General features: G+C 37.8%; 1 protein-coding gene across 1 annotated transcript in view; it reads right to left on the bottom strand.

Annotated features, from left to right (window-relative positions):
• LOC136844938 (NAD-dependent protein deacetylase sirtuin-1-like) overlaps positions 1-1,919 on the bottom strand; it is a 33,407-nt gene extending 31,488 nt beyond the window's left edge. The window contains 1 exon segment of the mRNA XM_067114340.1: positions 1,732-1,919. Within this exon segment, the coding sequence (XP_066970441.1) occupies positions 1,732-1,867 (136 nt within the window). The 5' untranslated portion in view covers positions 1,868-1,919.
• Between the last annotated feature and the right edge of the window lie 19,931 nt (positions 1,920-21,850).

The raw sequence follows: 21,850 nt of genomic DNA, 5'->3' as shown, positions 1-21,850 counted from the left end.
ATACGTGGCCCGAGAGAGTGACCTGGGTCAAAGGGGCATGCGATTGGATGGAATTAAATTTCCCGCGATCAGGTTCGGGCGATGAACAGCGGCAGCCTTAGGAACTACTGTACAGGGTGAGGAGCACTATGGCCATCTTAAGAACCACAGGAAAGTGGTGCTGTATGGCAACGTTCACATCAACTGGGTACTGAGAAAAAGCTACGTTCCACTGAAAACATTGTCTATCGGCAAATTCACGCAAACTGGCCGTGTATGTTACTTTCTGGGTATATTTTGGCACGCTGAACAACTTTTATTCTATGCAATTTGTCATTTGGAGTCATTGTTAATGAGCTAAGGGTCCATCCCGACGATAGACAGGCTACCCAAGCATTTTCTGGTATTTCTAAATATTAGCTCCACGGACTGTATGGAACTGTTCCATGAATAAGAGAGACATTAGGGAGCCATATATTCAAGAAGGGATTGGCTAAGGAAAGCTATTATAAAAGGAAACATACTAACCTAACTTACCCTAAGCTAATCTAGTAGGCCCTGTTACTTAGCCAGGGAGCTCTGCCCCCAGACCCCTAGTGAAGGAAGCTCCAACTTTTACCAATAGTTCCTCTATAACACTGCGCATTCGCAATGGCAAAAATATAATCAGTTCTGATATTAACTGCAGCCGAGTGTCAAAAAATAATGGTAAAATCTTAATAAGCACCCAAATTACTATAGAATAGGTCAATTTCCAAGGTAATACCAGATGCAGAGCTAATACTTAGTTTTACCCATTTTATAATGAACTAATTTCAAAATGAACAGCTACTGCAAATAAGCTATTACTGGCCTAACCTAAATGAGTAGAGGTAAGTATATAACACACACTAGCCTAACTACAAAGGCTAAACTAGTTGAACAGTCTTAGCCTTGCCTACTGGAAGTCACGATGAACACGGCAATCATGCCATACATTATAAGACCAAGCTCGGTCTACCGCAAGAGCAGAGACCAGCCCAAGCTATGGAACAACAGGCCAGCAGCCTCAATCCCCAGCCAATAGGCCAGCAGCCCCAATCCCCAGCCAATAGGCCAGCAGCCCCAATCCCCAGCCAAACACCTCGGAAAACGCCCCTTTCGTCACTGCCGGGAAGGGAGGCAAACAAGGCGAATTAAAAGCACAATAGATACCCTTAATCCTCTCCAGAGCAAAAGGCGGCATATCACAACTAAGGGGAGGCCGTTGCTCTATACAAGAGCATCAATGGTACCTCACAACACTGAAAAATGGCAATTCCAACTAAAAATCGATGTCATTTAAATGTCCCGCTCTGAGCGAATAAAGTAAACAAACAAGATGTAAACAAAGCCTGGATCCTTTGTCAGTGGCAGCACTGTCAGCTGATGGGATCCTTCAAGAAGCGATTCCATGGTTTATACGAGATTCGATTCGATGCTCATATGTTTTCCACTTCCCTTCTAAGGAAAAGAGTGGGCGTATCGATCAAAAACATACTTTCAACTAAACGATCTACTATAAATGCGTGTCTTTGCTTTAAAAAACTGTAAATGCTTATGAACATTGTATTATATTGGTCGTAGATCTATGCACAGCCTACAGGGCTCAAAAAATTGGTTATATCAGTGCGCGCGCAGCCGCCATCTTGGGTTCATCGCCTGGGTAGCCCCGCCAAAACATCACATCCTTTTGATTAAAATTAAAAAAATAACACTCGAATATCCACTCACCTGATAATAGCTCCGAAGTTCCTGCAAAACACTGGAAGTCACTACCATATTGGTGATTTGATATTTCGTCTGGGAAGTCCAATCTGGGTCGTTTTGCAGGCACAGCGGACTCCATACCGTGTACTCTATCCGCCATTGTCGGCCCTCTTAACTGACGTCACGCGACGTTGCCAAATGCTGAACGAATCCCTGTCTCTGTCTCGCGACTGGGAAGACGAAGGTCAACTGCGAGGTTATGGGTTGTAAAGACGGAAGAGAATCAATTTTTACATTCCAGTCGAGAAAATATCAAAGAGTTCTATAGCTAGCACTGTAAAAAGTGCGTCAGATGAGAAGTGTATCGTTAAAATCAATGGCAAATCTATCTCAATCGTATGGTTCCCATATTTTTTTATTTAGACATGCAATAATGGTCGGCGCAGGAGCTAATGCCCCGTAGGCATCGACTGCTTTTTCATAAACCAGCAACATACTGCTGACCAATCCGATAGGAAAAATCCTGCTGACATTTCCGTATTAAGTCTCTAGACAGAGCTACATAAGTTCTGTTCACTAAGTTCGTCGGATTGAAACGTTAGAACCAGTCTCAAACAATTTTCTTCTGGATGATAACAGTACTTCATTCACAACACAGCCTATAAGAACTGAGACGCTGGTGGACATTTTTATCCTGAAAACGAATCCGTGCATAACACATGAAACGTTTTTATTATGACATAACTTCTTCCAGCTATGACAGAATTTATTCGCAGGCTGCACTGCGCAAGTCTAATTAAAGATATTTTTTTTAAAGTATCGATATACCTCATACGGGGAGACACGACTCTCACTAAATACCATATATCAAATTCTATTTGATATATTTTAGGGACTACGTTTATATAACATTATTTACAGAAACTGACCTAGTGTGCTTGCGCAGTTGGCAAATCGTGTAAATGAAATTTCAGTAAAGATAATGCATCCAAGCAATAAGCGAATGGAATTAATGTAAGCAAATGGAATTAATGTAAAAGAAAATACCCAAAAGCGCAGGTACCTGGTACGGTAAAACCTCCATATTAAATTTCCCAATAAAGTGAACAAAAAATATTTAAATGGCAATAGTTCAGCACGAGATTTCAACACGTCCAAGCAACGCCGTCACTAACCGGAATCAAAACAGCCCTGGAGTGGTTGAGCCATGATTTGAAACTGAAACACGTTCATCTCGTATGGCATTCAGTAAAGGAAAACGTTAAGCAGGGATAACGTTCATGATGGTGTAATCCCCAGCTATATATTTTTTTTTCTTTTCGACTCATCAGATTATCTGGTTAAGGCATCTAAACCAGATTTCTGAATCTAAGTGTAATTTTTAACACATTCAGATAAAAAGTATTTATTATTATTATTATTATTATTATTATTATTATTATTATTATTATTATTATTATTATTATTATTATTAATCACAAAGTGTACATATCCCTGTGGAGCAGGCCAAAAATCACAAGTTTTTAAAGTAATCTGTATATTTCCTAAATATACAAACCATAACCTTTTATTCCTCAGCACGAGCTGGAATCTGTGGTTGAAATTTGGTAACAAGGTACGTTAATTGGTGGTAGGAGTGAGTGGGGTGAATCCCAACTCACCTGCAGCCACCAAGAACATTTTACTTCGGCAATTGATATGAGATTATGGTAAATGGCTCTAGTGTGTATGGTTAGTTTTCCATACTAGTCAGTTGAGAGACTAGCTCCAACCTAGTCTCTCAGCTGACTAGTAACTTGAATATCTACCCAGAATTGTCAGTATTTCGGCCTGATAGTGAGCGTGTTTAGCTGACTCCTTCAACTTCCTCTTCCCTCAGCCTGGCATAAGGACGCCAGAGCTTTTACAGGAAGGACTCAAAGAACCAAGTGTAATCCTTACAAGGGATGACAAGACGGAAGACAGCTAAAATCTGGGCAATGTACATTAATAGGTTCATATTATAGATCTCTGGCTGCACCCAACACTGCTTATTAAAAGGCAGAACAGAAAGAGCTGTTCCTATAAGCCAAAGCTCTTAAGTCCGGGTGCTCGATTAAGTACCTTACCTGCATCTTTGCCTCTTCCATTGCATACTCACCATGAGCTGCTTCCTTGCAGAGGGAGGAAGAGCAGAAAACAGGAAAAGATGAACCAGTCACTCCACCATTGAACCATAGCCTTGTGCCCTCCGAGTTCTTTAGGCAAGATGCTTTTCTGTCTGATAGGAGCTTGAGTGACCACACAGCATGTTGAACAGCCACCATAGGTCCCAAGGGGAAGGTATCCAAGGTCTTGTGGGCAAAATCCCTTGTGTAGAATGAGATAAAGGTGGTCTGATTTCTCCAGACACCTGCACTCATTATTTGTGCTACCAGAATATTACTATAAAATGCAAGAGTCAGTCCCATGATCCTAACTTTGTCAGCTCTCACCCAAACTGCATAACTGTCCACAGTGTCTACAGTAATGAGAGTTTTTTTTTTATTACATCATGGAGGCAGAAAAGAAAAGTTTCTTCTTGTCCTTGCTGGTACTATCAAACAGGTACCGACACAATGACCTTCTTGGGCAATACCTCGCAAGTTGCACTAAACATAAAAGCATCTCATCCAGATCACCAGGATAAAGTCCTGGAGAGAGGGAACTAAGAAACCTTTGCATCTTTTGCCAGAAACTCACAGGTCCTAGGTTTTCACTACAAAGACAAGAATGGACAAAAATGAAAGCTTCCAACCATCCAAGTGCCGGATAAGAAAAGAATGCCATGCAACTTGTCAATATGCTTTGTCAAGGCTAAGGCTAGCAAGAGGACAATCTTGAATGTAAAATCTCCCAAGAAGGGCAAGACTGCTTGAAGCTCCTCACAAGTATAGCCAATTCCACAAACAGAGATCTTTGCACCTTAGTCTGGAGATCTAGTTTAAGGCAGACTGAGACTGAGAAAGGCTTCTTGCTCTTTCTATGGGAAGAAGTCTGGGTTCCTTGCCCAAGTTTTATAGCAGGGTGACTCCTCCAAACACTGGACACAGAAGGCATGGCCACCCCAAAGAATCTGACCATGGTTCTTCTTTGTCACCCCAGAGGACTTGAAGGAAACTGCAAGGTGGATTATATCCCTTTCCCATCATCCATTCTTATCACATGTCCAAATCATGTCACTCTTTGAGATCTGTCTACTGTCCATCCGCTAGATACCCCATCTTTTTGCAACTTTGACATTCACAATATGATCTTCCCACCTCACTCTGGCCGTGACTTTTAGCAATCTTTTGTGACATCTTTTTGAAGTATCCTCCATTTTTCTTATCAGTGCACACGTCTCTGCTGCACAGAATGATGAAAGCCTTATGCCACACCATATGTTTTGCTCTTTTTCCTAATTCAGTACTTTTATTTAACAGTGGTCCGATAATCTTTTTCCACCCCATCCAGGCTGTTACTGCTATTAGAGTTAATACCAACTCATTACCTGCCTCACAATCCAGTACCCCCATAGACACAGAGATGGTCTGGGTCTATCTCTTCTAAAACCTGCTCTTCCACCACAACACGGCATTGTCTGCATCTCTTCCCAGTTGGTTTGCGTAATCCATATTGAGCATAAAAAACTAAAAAAAAAAAAAACGAGCTCCTCTTGCAACATCACCTGTTGCCTTCAATTAACAACACTAAGTTTAACCCCCGCCCCCACACCTTTCCCTCATGGATACTCCTGACCATACTCTTTCCTTTAGTTCTCTTTTAGTCACAATTAGTTTTGTTTTACATGAACTAATTTTTATTTTTCTCCTCTCCATTCCACTGGTCCATTTTTTTAACATCTCTTCATCTGATTCTGCTGTTAACACTAAGTCATCTTCACACAAGCAGATCAGTCCTACCTTTCTACACTCATTTGTAGCTTCCTTGATGGACACCACCAACATGTATCTCAAATTCTTCATATGCACCTGCCAGTGTCTCCTCTCTAGACTGTGTGTTATGTTACTGTAACATCTCCAGCACCTGAGTCTTTCTGATACACTGCTTTTATGATGCCGTCATTTGAAATCACCATCTCCAATCCTATGCTGTAGATAAATGTCATAAATTATGACTAGTACAAAAATCTACGTTTTATTCCAGTGCAGGCTGCCATTTTACTTCATTATATAAGTGAAATTTGAAGAAGGTTTATTAGTGGACTTTGTTACTAGAGAACATTTACTTTCGGCTAGGCCTGAGAATTTGCAGTCAGTACAGAGCTGAAGCACACAATGCACTCTGGAGACTCCATTTACGGAAAGCTTATAGCCTGTCAAGGAGCAAGAGCCCACCCAAGCACAAGACTGGCTTCATCCAAAATGAACGAAGAACTTATGAAAAGCGAGGTTTGTATCCCTGTAGGAATAAACTCTGTTTTCTGATTTTTCATTACAACCCTTACTCACATTTTCATATGTTGGGGCTCTAGGATCTCTGTTTACTGTAAAAAATTAAATGCCTGCTGCTAAATTTACCAAATGTCCTCCTGTATGATGTCATCTATAATTCCGTGGTTTTACAATCATTAGCCAAATTTTACTGGCTGTTTCTTTCATCAGTTACTTTGCTTTTTTGGATTTTTTTTCTAATATCATCTCATCTAAACTCTGAAGTTTACTATACAGGAAACATTACACACCATGGCCAGTGGCTCAGTTTCACTCACACTGATTTGAAGGTGACAAGTCCTTTATTTCTTGTGTTGCTAACAGTATGGAATAAATGATTCAATGCTCAGTACCTGCTCTGGATCATGACCAAGGAACCAACACTGATCTTTTTTATTTTACACCATTATTTCCTCTACAAAATTTCCTCCGCCCTTGGTCTTCTTACTACTACCTTATTTTGTTACTAGTAACTTTACTCTTCAGCTGTCTTCCATTCAGTGCCAGCAGAGGTACTTCGTTGCCTTGTCTCTCCTTCTGCTGTTACACATACTTCTCGTAATTCTGCTAGGAATCACTGTGCTTCCTTTGTCAATCAGGTCCTCAGCACTTTTACAGATTCCGTTTTTTTTTATCATTATGAACTACAGACAAGTCTCTCGGTGAAAATTCTTGCTCTTCTACCTTCATTCTACAATCTTATATAGTATTTCAAGATACTCCTAGTTTGACCCTCTAAGAACCTGTTCCATCCCTCAAGTTTCCATTCATAAAGCTCACATATTTCTCACATTACCGAAGAGTAGAAATGCATCTGGGCCCAGACAATGCTTCTGATCAGTTCCTGAGGGAATTTACTGATGAGTTAGCTCTTGTCATTTGTTGTTTTCTTTGACTAAGAGTTAAAGCCTGTACTATGCTTTCTTCTTGGGAACTTGTGCAGGGTCAACCTATTCTAAAGAAAGGAGGTCAATAATCTAACTTTGTTTTTACCTCTCGTATCCTAAGATATTCAAAACTTAACAAACATTCATTACAATAACTCAAACTTCTGTCCTGTCTTGTAGGTCAGTCATTTATCAAACTGGACCTCAAAGAGCCTTTGCCCTGTAAAAGTATTTATGCCTTTTTGATCTAACTGCATTTAACCTTTACGTCTGTTGTTGATGGTGTAACTTCAGCCCATTTCCCATTCTTAGTACTATTGTTTTCATGGTTCTGTTCTCTCATCTAAAATTCCTTACTCTTTAGCAGTGATAGTCTCTCTCTTACATGCTTTTACCAATGATTCAAACCTCTCTGTATCTTCTACATATAGTTTTTAAGTATCCTGTGTCATGTGCACCCAATCTCAGATGTTACCTCCCCATTCAAATGTTTCATTTCTCTTTGAAGAAAATGTAATTCAGCCTCACTACTGGACCACACGTTGCCAAAGTTTAGTGTTCCCTGTCATATTCCCTGTCCTCAGATTTTTACAATCTTGAACTCTTAAAGAGACAGGTCTATCACTTCCTTCAAACTTAAACATCACTTTTTCTAGCAGCCCTCTGGCTTGAACTAGTTAAACACACACACACACACATTATATATATACACATATGTATATATATACACATATATACATAAGCAAATACCACAGGAAGGTGACAGGCAGAAGTTCAATATCAAGCCCTTACACGTTTATTCACGAAAGCGCTTGGTACTGAACTTCTGCCTGTCATTTTCCTGTGGGATTCGCCTATATATTGAAGTCACGTTCATCTACATTTTTAAACATATATATATATATATATATATATATATATATATATATATATATATATATATACATATATATATAATATATATATATATATATATATATATATATATATATATATATACATATATATATATATATATATATATATATATATATATAATATATATATATATATATATATATATATATATATATATATATATATATATATATATATATATATATATATATTCTGCTGAGTCAATTGAAATTGACTACTATTGCTGTGGTGCTGCGGCAATAAGCAACAGCACAATACTACCTGGATGCTACTATCCTAGAAAATGCCAGTCGTTTAGAGTCTAATGTCCCATATCCCAAGGCAAATGAGCATCCCATGGAGGGTTGTGAACCTTTTGGGAGAGGAAATGTCTGCCTAATGCCATATGAGCCTCCTTCTTTGAATCCAATGCCAGTACCACATGCCAGGTCAATCTATTTACTGATGACCGCTACCTTCCTGGTAGTAAATTGTACAACCCGATATTGTTGTCCAAGAAAGTGCCAATGATTTAGAGTATAGATATGATGTACCTCAAATTTATAGTACCCAGAAACAGTTTGTGAACTCCCTGGTTATAGAAAATGTCTTCCAAATTACAAATTTTCACTACCAAATGGTTCGGGGGGAATGGGGTCTGCAACTCCATAACCTGTACCAGTTTTACAGAAAAAAGAGGAAGAATGAAATACTAAGTTTTATGGTTTGAAATGTTAGGTTATATGGTGAAGAAGAGAGGAAATGTATGATATTCGTTCATGTGTTTAAAGAGAAAGAGCTGCATGCTTTGGCACCTAGTGAGACAATGGTGTGTGGTTGAAAATTAAGGATCAAGTGATTGTGTTGTTGGTAGCTGAAAGGTGCAGGGCCAGGAAGAAGTAGTGCTTAGAGGTCAAAAAGACTCTGGCTAGATTGTATAGATAAGATTAAGTGTGGTAGGTGAAAGAGTTTTGATAGAGGGTATACTTGGGTAAAGTGGAAAAGCGAAGAGTGAAAGAGAATGTCTTGTGGAGAGCGTGAATCTGTGTCTGCTTCGGCTGGAGAAGAGAAAAGGGTGGTTGTGCTGGGAGATTTTAACAAAAAATGGTGACCCAACGAGATTGCCCTCTTGGTAAGTTTGTGATTTCTGGAGTAAATGAGAATAAATTCTTATGGGTATGTGTCTGGAAAGGGATTTGACTGTTGAAAGTACATGGTTTAAAGAAGAATTTCTGAGATAGAAAAATGGTGAGGAATAGAGTTTGCTAGATAAAGGTAGTACAGAGTACATGGAGGAGCATGTTCATGGAAGTAATGGTGAGAAGAGAAGTGGCTGGGGTATATCTGATTATCATTTAGTTGAGGCAAAAGCCAAGGTAGATATAAGCTTAAGACGGAGAGGAATGCACAAAAATCTGTTTGTTAGTATAATTAAGAAAAGGAAAATTGATAAGAAGAACGTGATATGAGCATATGGAGACAACATAGATGATGTAGGCCTATGGGCTGGTGTTAAAGACATGGAGATTGAAGATGCATATGAGAAGTATATAAATTATATAAGAGGTTCATGTGGCTGTCAGGGAGTGTTTGTTGGAATAGAAGGGTAGGACAAGAGGGAATATAAACAGGAAGTGGTAGGATACGGAAATGAAAGGTTTAGTGAAGGAAAAATAAGACAGGAAGATCATGAATAAGAATACAGGAGGCTGGAAAGTGAGAGAGAAAAAGAAGCCCAGTAATGGAGACAGAGGGGAGAAGGTACAAGAAACTCAAGAAGAAGAAATGAACAAATGAATCTCAGAATAAAGATGCCAATGGAGAGATGCTGCCTCCTGTCTTGGGTTGACGGAGGCAGTGTTCTGAAGATTTACTGAACGCTGAAGAAAGACGCCAGGCAGGGCTGAATGGCACAAGTACTGCTGAGGCCACTTCGGAGTACGAAGAATGGAGAGACAACAGGAGTTGATGAGGTTAAAGGGAGATGATACAATGTTGTGGTGACAGAGTGATTGGCAGTAAGCACGGTATATATGTCTAGAAGAGAGAACTCTCATGAAGAAATGGGTGAGTGAAATAGAAGTTTCACTGTATAAAGCTGTTGGGGGAAACTGACATCTATGTAGGCATAATGTTTCTGTGTGTAAGAGAAATGGCAGAAGGGTTTATAAGGGAAGAACAGTATTGGTTTAGACAAGGAATGGCATGTGTGGTTCAAGTATTTGTTATGGTACACTTAAGTGGAAAGTTTGAAAATAAATGGAAAATGCTATATGCGGCATTCATACACTTAGAATGTAGAGAACGCTGGGGATGCTATGGTATAGACGATAATTATATGGGAATGAGTGAAAGCTGTCACGATGTAAGCAAAACTTGGGTTATAATATGTAGCGGCGGACTAGGAGCAAAAATGGGTAAAAGACAAGGATGTATTTCATCTCCATGACTCTTTCATATCTTTATGAATGGAACGATGTTAAAAGTCAAAGAAAGAACAAGATTTGTGAAGTTGTGGGATAAAAAAATGAAATGTGAATAGACTATGGAATGGTTAATGTTTGTAAATAATACAGCGTTAATTGGTAATGAAGAAAAATGTCAGAAACCAGTGAAAGAGCTTTGAAAGAGGAGAAAGTTAAGGATGTCAGTAAGACTGATGAAGATACTGGTTGTATAAGCATTTGGCAGGATGAGAAAACAGGTGTGTCACAGAACAGGCGATGCAAGGGATTTAGCAGGATGGATGCAAAGGATTGCAAAGTCTAAGATTGTCTATGGAAGCCAAGTTGGGAAAGTATGAAGGGATCACTAACCCAACTCTCCTTTAGGATAGTTAAGTAAAGCTGTTGAATGGGAATAAAAAACAAAGGGCTTTAGGTGTTCAAGTTAACTGTTTGGGTAAGTTATGTCGTGTAAGAAAGACTGAAAGGGTGAGAACTGTAGAGACATGGAGAAGTGGTAAAACGGTTAGCATCGGTGAAATGATGGGTCAGTTTTTTGTTAGATGGTTTAGTCATGTGGAAAGAATGGAGATGATATGTGTGAAAAGACTACAATTCAGAGGCGTTAGAGAGTAGGAAGAGGAAGAATTGGGAAGTGGTCAAAGGAAAGAGTGAGAGAGTTGCTGGGAGAAATGACCATTATATCCTGGATGTGCAAAAGTGCACAGAAAATACACGTAAACATTACTTATGAGCCTTCTGTGTCGTTCTAAAAACCCCGGTAGACTCAGTAGCTAAAATATGAATGGAACAGTTTGATTTGATTAGTTTTATGAAATTTATGCTGTGAAGCCAAACTCTGGGGCACTTTAGGCCACTCATTACTCAAGACAGAAAAGAAGAGTTGGAGTGGTTGGACAGCAAGATCCAGAGATCCAGAAAATAACAATAGTATTAGTTAGAGAGGTTCGACAGCAAGAATGAAGAAAGGATGCGGGAATGGAGGTAAAGTACACGCCTACAATGAAGCTGCGGCTAGGGGATGGAAGGGACGCTGCAAACACCCATTGTAATGCCTACGGGATGAATGAGGCAGTGACTGGGGTGTCGTTTGTACGCTGGAAGGAACAAATCTCATTTAGGGGAAACGACTTCATGTTGAGATGTTGATAAAACTTTCCCGCACTTGCAATGACAAACCAAAATACAAGTTTACAAACAACTTGCAGCCAGTCAAGTGCAAAATTCTCTTCCGTGATCTCATTCTTATGAACCGATTTGAAATACTTAGGTCAAAATAAACCTTTCCAAATTCACTGAATATTTGATGGTGCTTTGTAATCGATGAATCGCATATGTATATAAATATCTTTGCTACGTGTTTGGAAAGTGAAAGTACGCCCCTAGGTAATACTGTTACTATTATCATTACTAGTACTATTGGGTCTCACGGAGATTTTTTAGTCATAACACCAGACTCCTAAGCACCTAGTATCACTACTGCTGCTCAATACCGTAATATTAATAAATCCTATATTTGGCATATCACCGTGGTGGCAATACATGAAAGTTTCAGTGGGTAATTCTTTCATTCTGATTCATCGCAATGTCTTCCTTAGACAAATCGACAGTGTAATCTAAGCAATTTTACACGTGTCAGTGTCTTTCTTATTGAACTAAAAATTCCGATGGGTTTAGGCTTGATAAAACCGCACAAGAAAAAATGCAGGGCGCGCGCAAAACACACATACACGTATACATACATACACTTATATTATATTATATATATGTATATATTATACACACATACATATATAATATATACTCGTATATATACAATGGTCTGGAAAAAATATATTTCCTTCGTTAATATCGCACGAAGTCATATTTTTTACAACAGGCTGCCCTTTTGCTTAGCTGTAATTATACCGACGTTATTAATCACTAAGAATAATTGCAATATTTTTCTTTCAATCAGTGAACAACATTAAGACCATGAGACAGATTTTTATTATGGGTATTATCGAATGATGACATTACTAAACTATTTTATGTTGTCGAATAATTCTAGTAAGTAATCATATGAACACAATTTCATGGTGATCACCGTGTATTTTTGAGGGAGAATAAACAGTACTGATTATTTACGAACCGTTACGTCTCTTTCACACGAAAAAAATATTTAAAATAAAGGATCTAAAGCATTTTATTAAACTTGAAGAAACTTACAGAACCCTCTAACCTTTCTGCTGAAGAGAAGGAGTAAAGGAGTAAGGACGAAATAAAGGAGAAATGCAGAAGAAAACGAAACCTTCCTATTTGTCTTTCCCTTTAGACGTACCCATTCGTTGATAATCTCCCGCCGTGACTCAGCACGCTCTCCACCAAGCAATAGTACTATCCTTTCTTTTATTAACATATATATATATATATATATATATATATATATATATATATATATATATATATATATATATATATATATATATAATAAAAATATAAACCTATCCCTCAGCATAAACTCGGTAAAACAGTCACAGACATCTTGCTTCGCAACGAGGGAACAAAACATCAACGGAAGAAAATGCGGAACTCGTAAGGGTACGCGGAGTATGAAAAAGAAGAAGAAGAAGAAAAAAGAAGAAGAAGAAGAAGAAGAAGAAGTAGTAGAGGAGGCAGAGACGGCCCACTGTCTGAGGAGTGAGGAGGTGACCGGAGGCATTAATTAGCATAGAGTAAAAAGAGAGAGAGAGAGAGAGAAATAGCTGGGGCGACAGCCACGCCGGGTTTTCTTCCGATCTCGGGGTCGTACGGCGCGAACGCACCAAGGCGAAGTCATGCCCCAGTGCGAACTGTGTAAGAGAAGTACGGACTGGGGAATGTGTTACTCAAAGGTTTCAGGTGGATTCAGTGATAAGAATCATAAGATGGCATAAAAGATAGTGTGGACTGAAAGAGTGTCTTGTGGTTCTCAATGTACCAGCGTATATATATATATATATATATATATATATATATATATATATATATATATATATATATACATACATACATACATATATACATATACAGTATGTATATATATATATATATATATATATATATATATATATATATATATATATATATATATATATATATATATATATATATATATATATATGATTTTAATAGACTATACATCCTTTCAATTTAGGAGTAGGGTTAAGGTTCTAGTTCTCAGCAAGACTTTTGGAATGAGGTTGGAAGCCCAATGCCCTTCTCCAAATAAGTTGTGGCCTGCAACAATTGACGAGGTACTCATATACTGACTGTGCGTTTAATTTCGGGTCTGTCAGCTTATGAAACGAGGTAAAAAACAAAAGTACATTGATATATATATATATATATATATATATATATATATATATATATATATATATATATATATATATATATATATAAATATATATATATATATATTAAGTTACAGTCCTCCTGGGCCTCTGTAGGCTCACAGGGCAGGTGCTGATCTCCTGTTTCTTAGACCGACAACCAATGGGGGATGGGTCCCAGTGCCTATGACACATGGCCAGTGTGTCGCTAGGCCTACTGTTTAACTCCCCCACCCGAGGGCTGGTACCTATTCTCCTATTGAACTTCTCGTATGTATGTATGTATGTATGTATGTATGTATGTATGTATGTATGTATGTATGTATGTATGTATGTATATATATATATATAAAACAGCAATGGATATACACCACCAACTCTTTCTTATCATAATTCCAATCACTATCACAATATGATAAACATAAAAATTATAACATCATGTACTGAATATAATCTACATGGAAGGCTTCGACTACCTCTGGTGAGAAGGTACACTCTTCCGGTAAAAGTAATGGTTCCGTCTATGATCCTCTATGCTCATGTTAGGTTTCTCACTTATGCTATTCACGTTTTAAATATCTGGAGTCTGCCCTCAAACTTTCAGTCACTAGAACATCCCTTAACTTCAACATCATCCAAGATGAGCGGCAGTAAATGTGCCTCGCTGTCGAACTTCTCAGTTCCAGAGGTCCTTCATTCCTCACACCGTTGGACTGCGGAACAGTCTCCCTGAGGATGTTGCGACATTAGAACTTCAAGAGTTCAAGCGAAGATGGAATGTATTACTACTCTTAAACAATTCACCTTGTACTTTATATTTTACCTATTTATTCATTCATTTATCTTTTCTCTAGTAACTTATCTCTTTCCTCCGTATTTCTTATTTTCTTCCGTAATTCAAATGAACACCATATTCTCTGGAAGCTTGACTTTCAAGTCAGTAGCCCTGTAGGCTTGTTCCATATGAAATAGGACTCATCTTCTCAATGATAATAATAATAACAATAACAATGATATTTTTCTCCTCTACAAAAGCCGGCTGTCTTGTGATGCTTTCCACAATCCATTTCCAGGCTCCCACTAGAACCTCTGCTCACACTTTCGTTTTCAAGGTTGGGTCGGTGTTTACTGTAATAAGAGTACACCTAAAGCTAGACTTGTGAATTTCGAGTCTCTATAATGGCTGTTGTTATTCCCTGCTATTGCTACTGACTGTCTAATTCCACTAACTTTGCTATCTTCTCACCCAAACACTTAGTTTCTCTATCTTGTGGATTTTAATGTGTCCCGCACTGAGTGGTTCAGTTCCACCCACGATGATGGGAGAGGAGATGAAGCACTTGCCTTTTTTTTTAATTAACGTGATGGAATAAATTATCCAGCATCTACACACATTCCTAATTGTCGTGCCTTTGCATCCAACATTCCTGAATGTACCTCCCTCAAATCCTTCTAATGACTCCTTTAAAATCACACTTGGATCTTTTAATCGTTGTCTTATTTTCCTTACTGCCCTTACCTCTCCCATAACAATTCCCTCCTCATGGTAGAAGTCTTTCCGTGGAATATTGTTATTTTGGTAGTTGAAGCCCTGACTTCATGGCCCCTGTTGTTAGTGAGCTTTTAATCTCAGTAATTACGACATATGTCCCTTTTCATACTGTAACTGTCTCCTATTCTGACCTTACACCTGGTCCCCAGCCATTCAGTCAAAAGAAAGTGCACACAGTTAATCTGCAGCTTCTCTTTCTACTGCTTTCATGCTTCTTTTGTATCCGCTTGCAACTGCTGTACCACTGTACTCTGAAGGCAAAAGTTTACCCATTTTAAAAGGAAACAGGACATCTTGATCACATCTGAAATAGTACAAACTTAAAATTCTTTGCTGTTAACTTCTCAGCAATCTCGGCTTATCTATCTTTCATCCGGTCTTCCATCATCCTGGGGGATCTGTAACGTGCTCCCCTGCCGAAAAGCTCGCGCCCTCCAGCTCTAAATTCTTTTCTCAGTGATTACAGTACTTCTGGTTCTTTTACTCTAGTGTTGTTTAATCCTGTATCCTCCCTAATATTTTCTGTTCGTAAGATCCATAGGCTTCTTGCATTTTCAAGGCTGACAAAGCTCCTGGTCCACATCACACTCCTGCCCAATCCCTCGAGAAGTATGAAAATGAACTAGGTCTATACAGCGCTTAGCTCCTCTCTCTCTCTGTGTTAAACCCTGCACTTGTCCTTCCATTTGGAAACATAATCTACCAAAGCAACTCTCAAAGAAAAGTGACCACGCCAATTCCTCTAGGTACTGTCTTACTGCCTTAACTTCCAGCTCTCCTTTTTCAGATCATTAGAGCAATAGCTAACTGTGGCCCTCATTTCCTGTCGTACTGATGTTTGGTTATCTCTGCAGGACGCAGGAGAGTCAAGTCACTGCCGAAGGCATGTAAGTCTGACACAAGGCTCTGTCAGCAAAACGTCTTGCTTATGGCTTGTCTCCTCCCCTCTACGAGCTTTTTATATATATATATATATATATATATATATATATATATATATATATATATATATATATATATATATACTGTATATATATATATATATATATATATATATATATATATATATGATGACTCTTTTGTTTGAATTAAGAGACTCTTCTGTTTGAATTAAGACATCTGTAAACAAACTTCCTAATCTACAGTGGTGTTCTTTAGGATTCTGCTCTTTCACCTCTTCTTTTCTTCCACTCCAGTCTACCTCCCCCTTACCCAGGTTTTTGCTAAAGATTAACCATCCACATTTCTTCCCTATTCACCTCACAGCTCTCGTCTTTTGATCGCACTGAATCTTGATTTGCTCTTCTGCGTTTTCTTCTTCTTTCTCCGTCTTCTCTTCCATCAAATTCTTAAATTACTTTTGATTATACTCTAACTGATCCCTCTCACTTCCATCAGCATTATGGGTGTCTAGGATGCTTCTGATTTGCTCGGGAAAATGAGTAAATGTGCCTCTGGAAAATTGGGTACATTCGTCTGATCCGTAAATCACTTCTTATTCTCGGATACTTTGCCTGTGGTACAAAAAAGGGTCGTTTTCGACTCGTTGCACGATGCAACAAACTTGTTTAGGTCAGAAACGCAGCCTCTCTCACCACCAGCTTCCAGAACGCTGAATTCTCTGCCTTCTTTAGTGTTTCCCGAACAATTAACTTCGCCACTTTTTGAGAGAGGGGCTGTCAGCGCTTACGGAGTGAGCGCCGTTTAACATCTTTCTCGCAAGTCTGGGGGTAAATATCTTACGTAGATGTTGTCAGAGGAGTCATATGACTAAAATTCGAGACACGAAAATTATAAAAGAAAAACAGAAACAAGTCCAGTAAGCCAGAAAAAGGCCGTTGACTTCATAAGTACCTTCCCAAAGAAGAGAATGCATATGAGCGTCAAAAACAGAAAACGGGGAACCAACGAAGAAAAATAAAGCAAGCTTAATCTTGAATATAACAAATAGTGACAAACGAATCAACAAACAGAATAGACAAATAACGGCTGAGAAGCGTCAGGGAATTACAGTTAAAGGTCTTAGGCGAAAGAGAACAACACTAACTATTCGACATAATCGAAAGAAACATTACAACGCAACAAGCTAAGTTATTTGAGAAACACTGTACTGAACAGTTCCAGGGACCCCAAAAAATGCAGGCGCGTCAGGCAACGACAAAATATCGTGGACGTTCTACAGCAGGGTTTCTTGGCGGCGGTTCGTTGGCGTGTTAGGGCAATTCACAATCCGGTTAGAGGCATTAGTGTACTTCATCCCAAAGGAGTATTAAAGTTTTCCTACGCTTGTGCGGCTTCCCTAAACCATCCAAGCATTTCTGGTCGCCAGAAGGTGATAGGACGGTTTCCTTTAGGGGATTCAAAACGGTCTTTCACTTATGCCATCTTATTCTTTCTAAGAATGGACGGCAAGTGAAAGACCTTTTTGACAGTAGAGCAGTGCGCAGAGGAAAAATCTAAAAAAATGAAAGGAAAAACTACAAACACTGACTCAAAGTTAAAACAAAATTGCGCATTGGTGTACGATACTTTTAAAAGCTTACAAAAGGAAGAATGAATTATATTGTATACGCGCGCACACACACACACACACACACACACACACACACACACACACACACATATATATATATATATATATATATATATATATATATATATATATATATATATATATATATATATATATATATATATATTTGTTATCAACATTGATATATTTATATATATATTTATTATCAACATTGAACACTGAGTGGAGTGGTTCTTACATCTACACAGAAGTCCCACTAGCAGAGAACTGAACGACCCTTCGATTCTTTCCACGTGACCAAACCATCTCAAAGCATTGTGATCTATCCTTTCAGTTATACTAACATGTTTACCAAATTTTCTACGTATCTCCACATTTCTTACCCCATCAGTTATATATATATATATATATATATATATATATATATATATATATATATATATATGTGTGTGTGTGTGTGTGTGTGTGTGTGTGTGTGTGTGTGTGTGTGTGTGTGTGTGTGTAGATTCTCTCGCGGTTTAAATACTCTAGAACGACACGAAGTTGCAAAAATGTCCGCCGATTTTTTGATATCGTAATATTTTCTGTCATTTCTGAAACTGCAGTTTCTTGAAATGTCTCTCTCAAGATTTACACCAGCTCTTCTCATTGCCTATACAAACCTCCTTCCCAGTCTTTGATTCCCTGCTAGCCATATGTCTGTTTAAACACTGGACGGCTAACACACACAGATGCCCAAGGTAATATGGCGGCTAGTTTGCCGTCAGTTACGTGTGTGTTGTGTGGAGAGCCTCTATTCAATTCACCTCGATGGTTCAACGATTCTGAATTCGTATGCTAGAGCTTATATAGACCTATAATTGCAATTTCTCTTGATAGAGGTTCGGTGCAAAAGGAAGCTGAATTCCTGAAATCACCCGCGCGTATTTTATACGATAATAATCGTAAAAAATACTGTATTACCTACTCCTATATTTCTTTCAGGCAAGTAATTATTTTGCATTCCACAGATATTTCTAAGATACCTGTAAGATATAGACAGAAAGCAACTGGGAGCGTCAGCTTTCATGTCAAATCGTTCAAGCGTTCTGTATTCACGTTAAATTGCCTTAGTCTTATAACGATTTGGGGGAAAAATAAATTCCTTGAATTTCCTTGGTCTCGTATTGTATCCACTGATAATTTCATAAATAGAAAAAAATTATTCTTTTAACAGTGAAATATAAGCAGCTGTCACCAACACCTGCTACACAGAACACCTGTAGCCAATCATTGTTCCAAGAAATAACTGATTTCCATTATAAACCTACGTGTTCCGTGTATGGTATGACTCGCGCTAAATAAAGGAGACGTGTCATTTAACACTGCAGTTTTGTTCGTTTGCTTGGCAGCTTTTTCAATAGTCAGCGGCCTTTTCCACTCTTCTTGTTTCTCTCAGAACACAAACATCTGGAGGCGTAGTTTTGCACAATTCACGGCTGGCTCCGACCAAAACGAACTTTGGGTTTATTACAAGTATATGAAGTTCCTTAAAAAGAAATAAACTTAATTATTGCATGATTACGTTAGTAAAACCTAGTAGAAAGTAAAATCTTGGTGGAGAAAGACAGGCAGAGATGAAGGCTCCCTCACACTAGACTCTACAAGACTACATTCTGCATTGCTACAGTATAACATTATTCAGCAAAATGGCTCTTTGGAGATAAGCATCGGATTACTATCCTCACCAATCTTGGGTTGCCCTATTGCGGACGCATAGATTAAGAATAAGCGCAAAGGAAATTACATTTACGGAATAGTCAGACATTTGAACCAGGGTACGTTCCGTGCAGGAGTAAATACTGTAATCACTAAAGTTAGTTTCTGCGACTTGGTTCTAGTTGGAGTTAGATAAAGTGGGCCTTATGCCAGCAAGGCCCTTGAATGGGGCCGGCAGTAAGCTGTTTAAAAGGTACACTGTATAAGAATCCTGATGTGAACTACAGGACACAACTGACCGACTGAGACTGTAGTTTTAAGCCAACTGATGCAGTGTTATTAACTAATAGGCCTATCTGTAAATGCAACGAGTAGTACTATGATCTAAAGACCATTAGACCTTGAGTAGTATTTTTTGGACTTTTATCCATCCCTAATTCAAGATAATCTCCGAAATGCAGCTGCGGCAATTACCAGCGAGTAATTGCCGAAGGAACTGCCGCCCGGATGCGGCCCGCTATCCGAAGTTTGGTTATCCTTGAGTTAATTACTCTCGACTCAGTCCGAGACAGATTGCAGACGGGGCTGCAGCCACTGTCCAGCGATTCCTGGGACCCCACGGCCTCCCACCACTTTCGCCTTGAAACTGCAGTCCATATCTCTCTCTCTCTCTCTCTCTCTCTCTCTCTCTCTAATAAACTACTCACGTGGCTTCTGAAACGTACGTACGCACTGCACTTGCATATGCGCACAGTTGTTGAGGCGTTTCCAGTTTACTTTTATTCCGTGGGGAGTGCCTATTGGCATATATGAAATAGAACAAGGGGGTTGTTTATGTATATGGAAAGTTGATTAACAACGATATATACAGTATATATATATATATATATATATATATATATATATATATATATATATATATATATATATGTGTGTGTGTGTGTGTGTGTGTGTATATATATATATATATATATATATATATATATATATATATATATATATATGTATATATATGTGTATATATATATAGTGTATATATATGTGTGTGTGTGTATGTATATATATATATATATATATATATATATATATATATATATATATATAATATATATATATATATATATATACATCTTCTTCGTTTTATATATGCATATATATATATATATATATATATATATATATATATCTTATTTTAATATATATATATATATATATATATATATATATATATATATATATATATATATATATATATATATATATATATATATATATATATATATATATATATACATACAGTATATATATACTTTTACCTCGCCCATGCCCGAAAAAAAGAAAACGTAAAGGAAAACAAAAATAATGTTTCTCTTTCCAAACAAAAGCGACAGAACTTATAATAACAATTACTGTGGAAAATTTCAAGTATCGTTACCTTATATACTTCAGGTTTTACACTGAAATCATCGCAAGCAGCTATGTTTAAGTATATTGTTATATATACATTTTATCTTGAAAATATTTATCACCACCATCGCCGTCTCAAAAGCCGCGTGAAGCAAACGGCCTCTGTTAAAACCCACCACTCTCGTCTTTCCTGAGTTTTCACTTCCACAAGTCTCCTCTCGTCTCCAGTTTCCCACCTAACAGTTCTCATCGAAATTGGTCTGGGTCTTCCTAATACTCTTTTTAAAGGCTTTATTTTCATAATGAAGAGATCTTTTAGATATAGCTGAATTGCTGAATTCACGTTCGTATAAGCAATTTTGATCAAACTAATGTATAGGCCTAATCTTACTTTCGTAGGCTATTTCAGTTTGTTTGATATCTTAATATTAACCAGTCTGTCAATTGTTTGATTTGTCTTATATAGTGTTGCACTAATTCCATCTCAAGAGAACCTACATTGGATGCGTTCCTAAATATTTGAAATACTCAACCTCACTAAACTCTCTCCATCTAGTGTTATTTTCATCTCTACGGACACAATCGAAGTACAACTCACAGAAGGAGATAAGATAGATACTGGGCTGAAGAAATATATATATATATATATATATATATATATATATATATATATATATATATATATATATATATATATATATATACACACACACACACAAGGTTGTAATGTTTTGAAAATGAAGTATTTGAAGGTACAGAGACTGGAGCAGACCCAGATGCATGGGTACAGTGGTGAATACGAGGTTTGGTGTGGACCTCTGGATTCAGCCCAAACCACCAAGATGATTATCCCGAAAAATGAAATGTCACATGTGCTACCTATTATCTCTACTATTA

Source organism: Macrobrachium rosenbergii, chromosome 13, assembly GCF_040412425.1.
Source record: "Macrobrachium rosenbergii isolate ZJJX-2024 chromosome 13, ASM4041242v1, whole genome shotgun sequence".
Classification (NCBI taxonomy): Eukaryota; Metazoa; Arthropoda; class Malacostraca; order Decapoda; family Palaemonidae; genus Macrobrachium; species Macrobrachium rosenbergii.
Note: the sequence above shows the minus strand (reverse complement) of the source record. Positions and strands in the feature narration are given on the sequence as shown.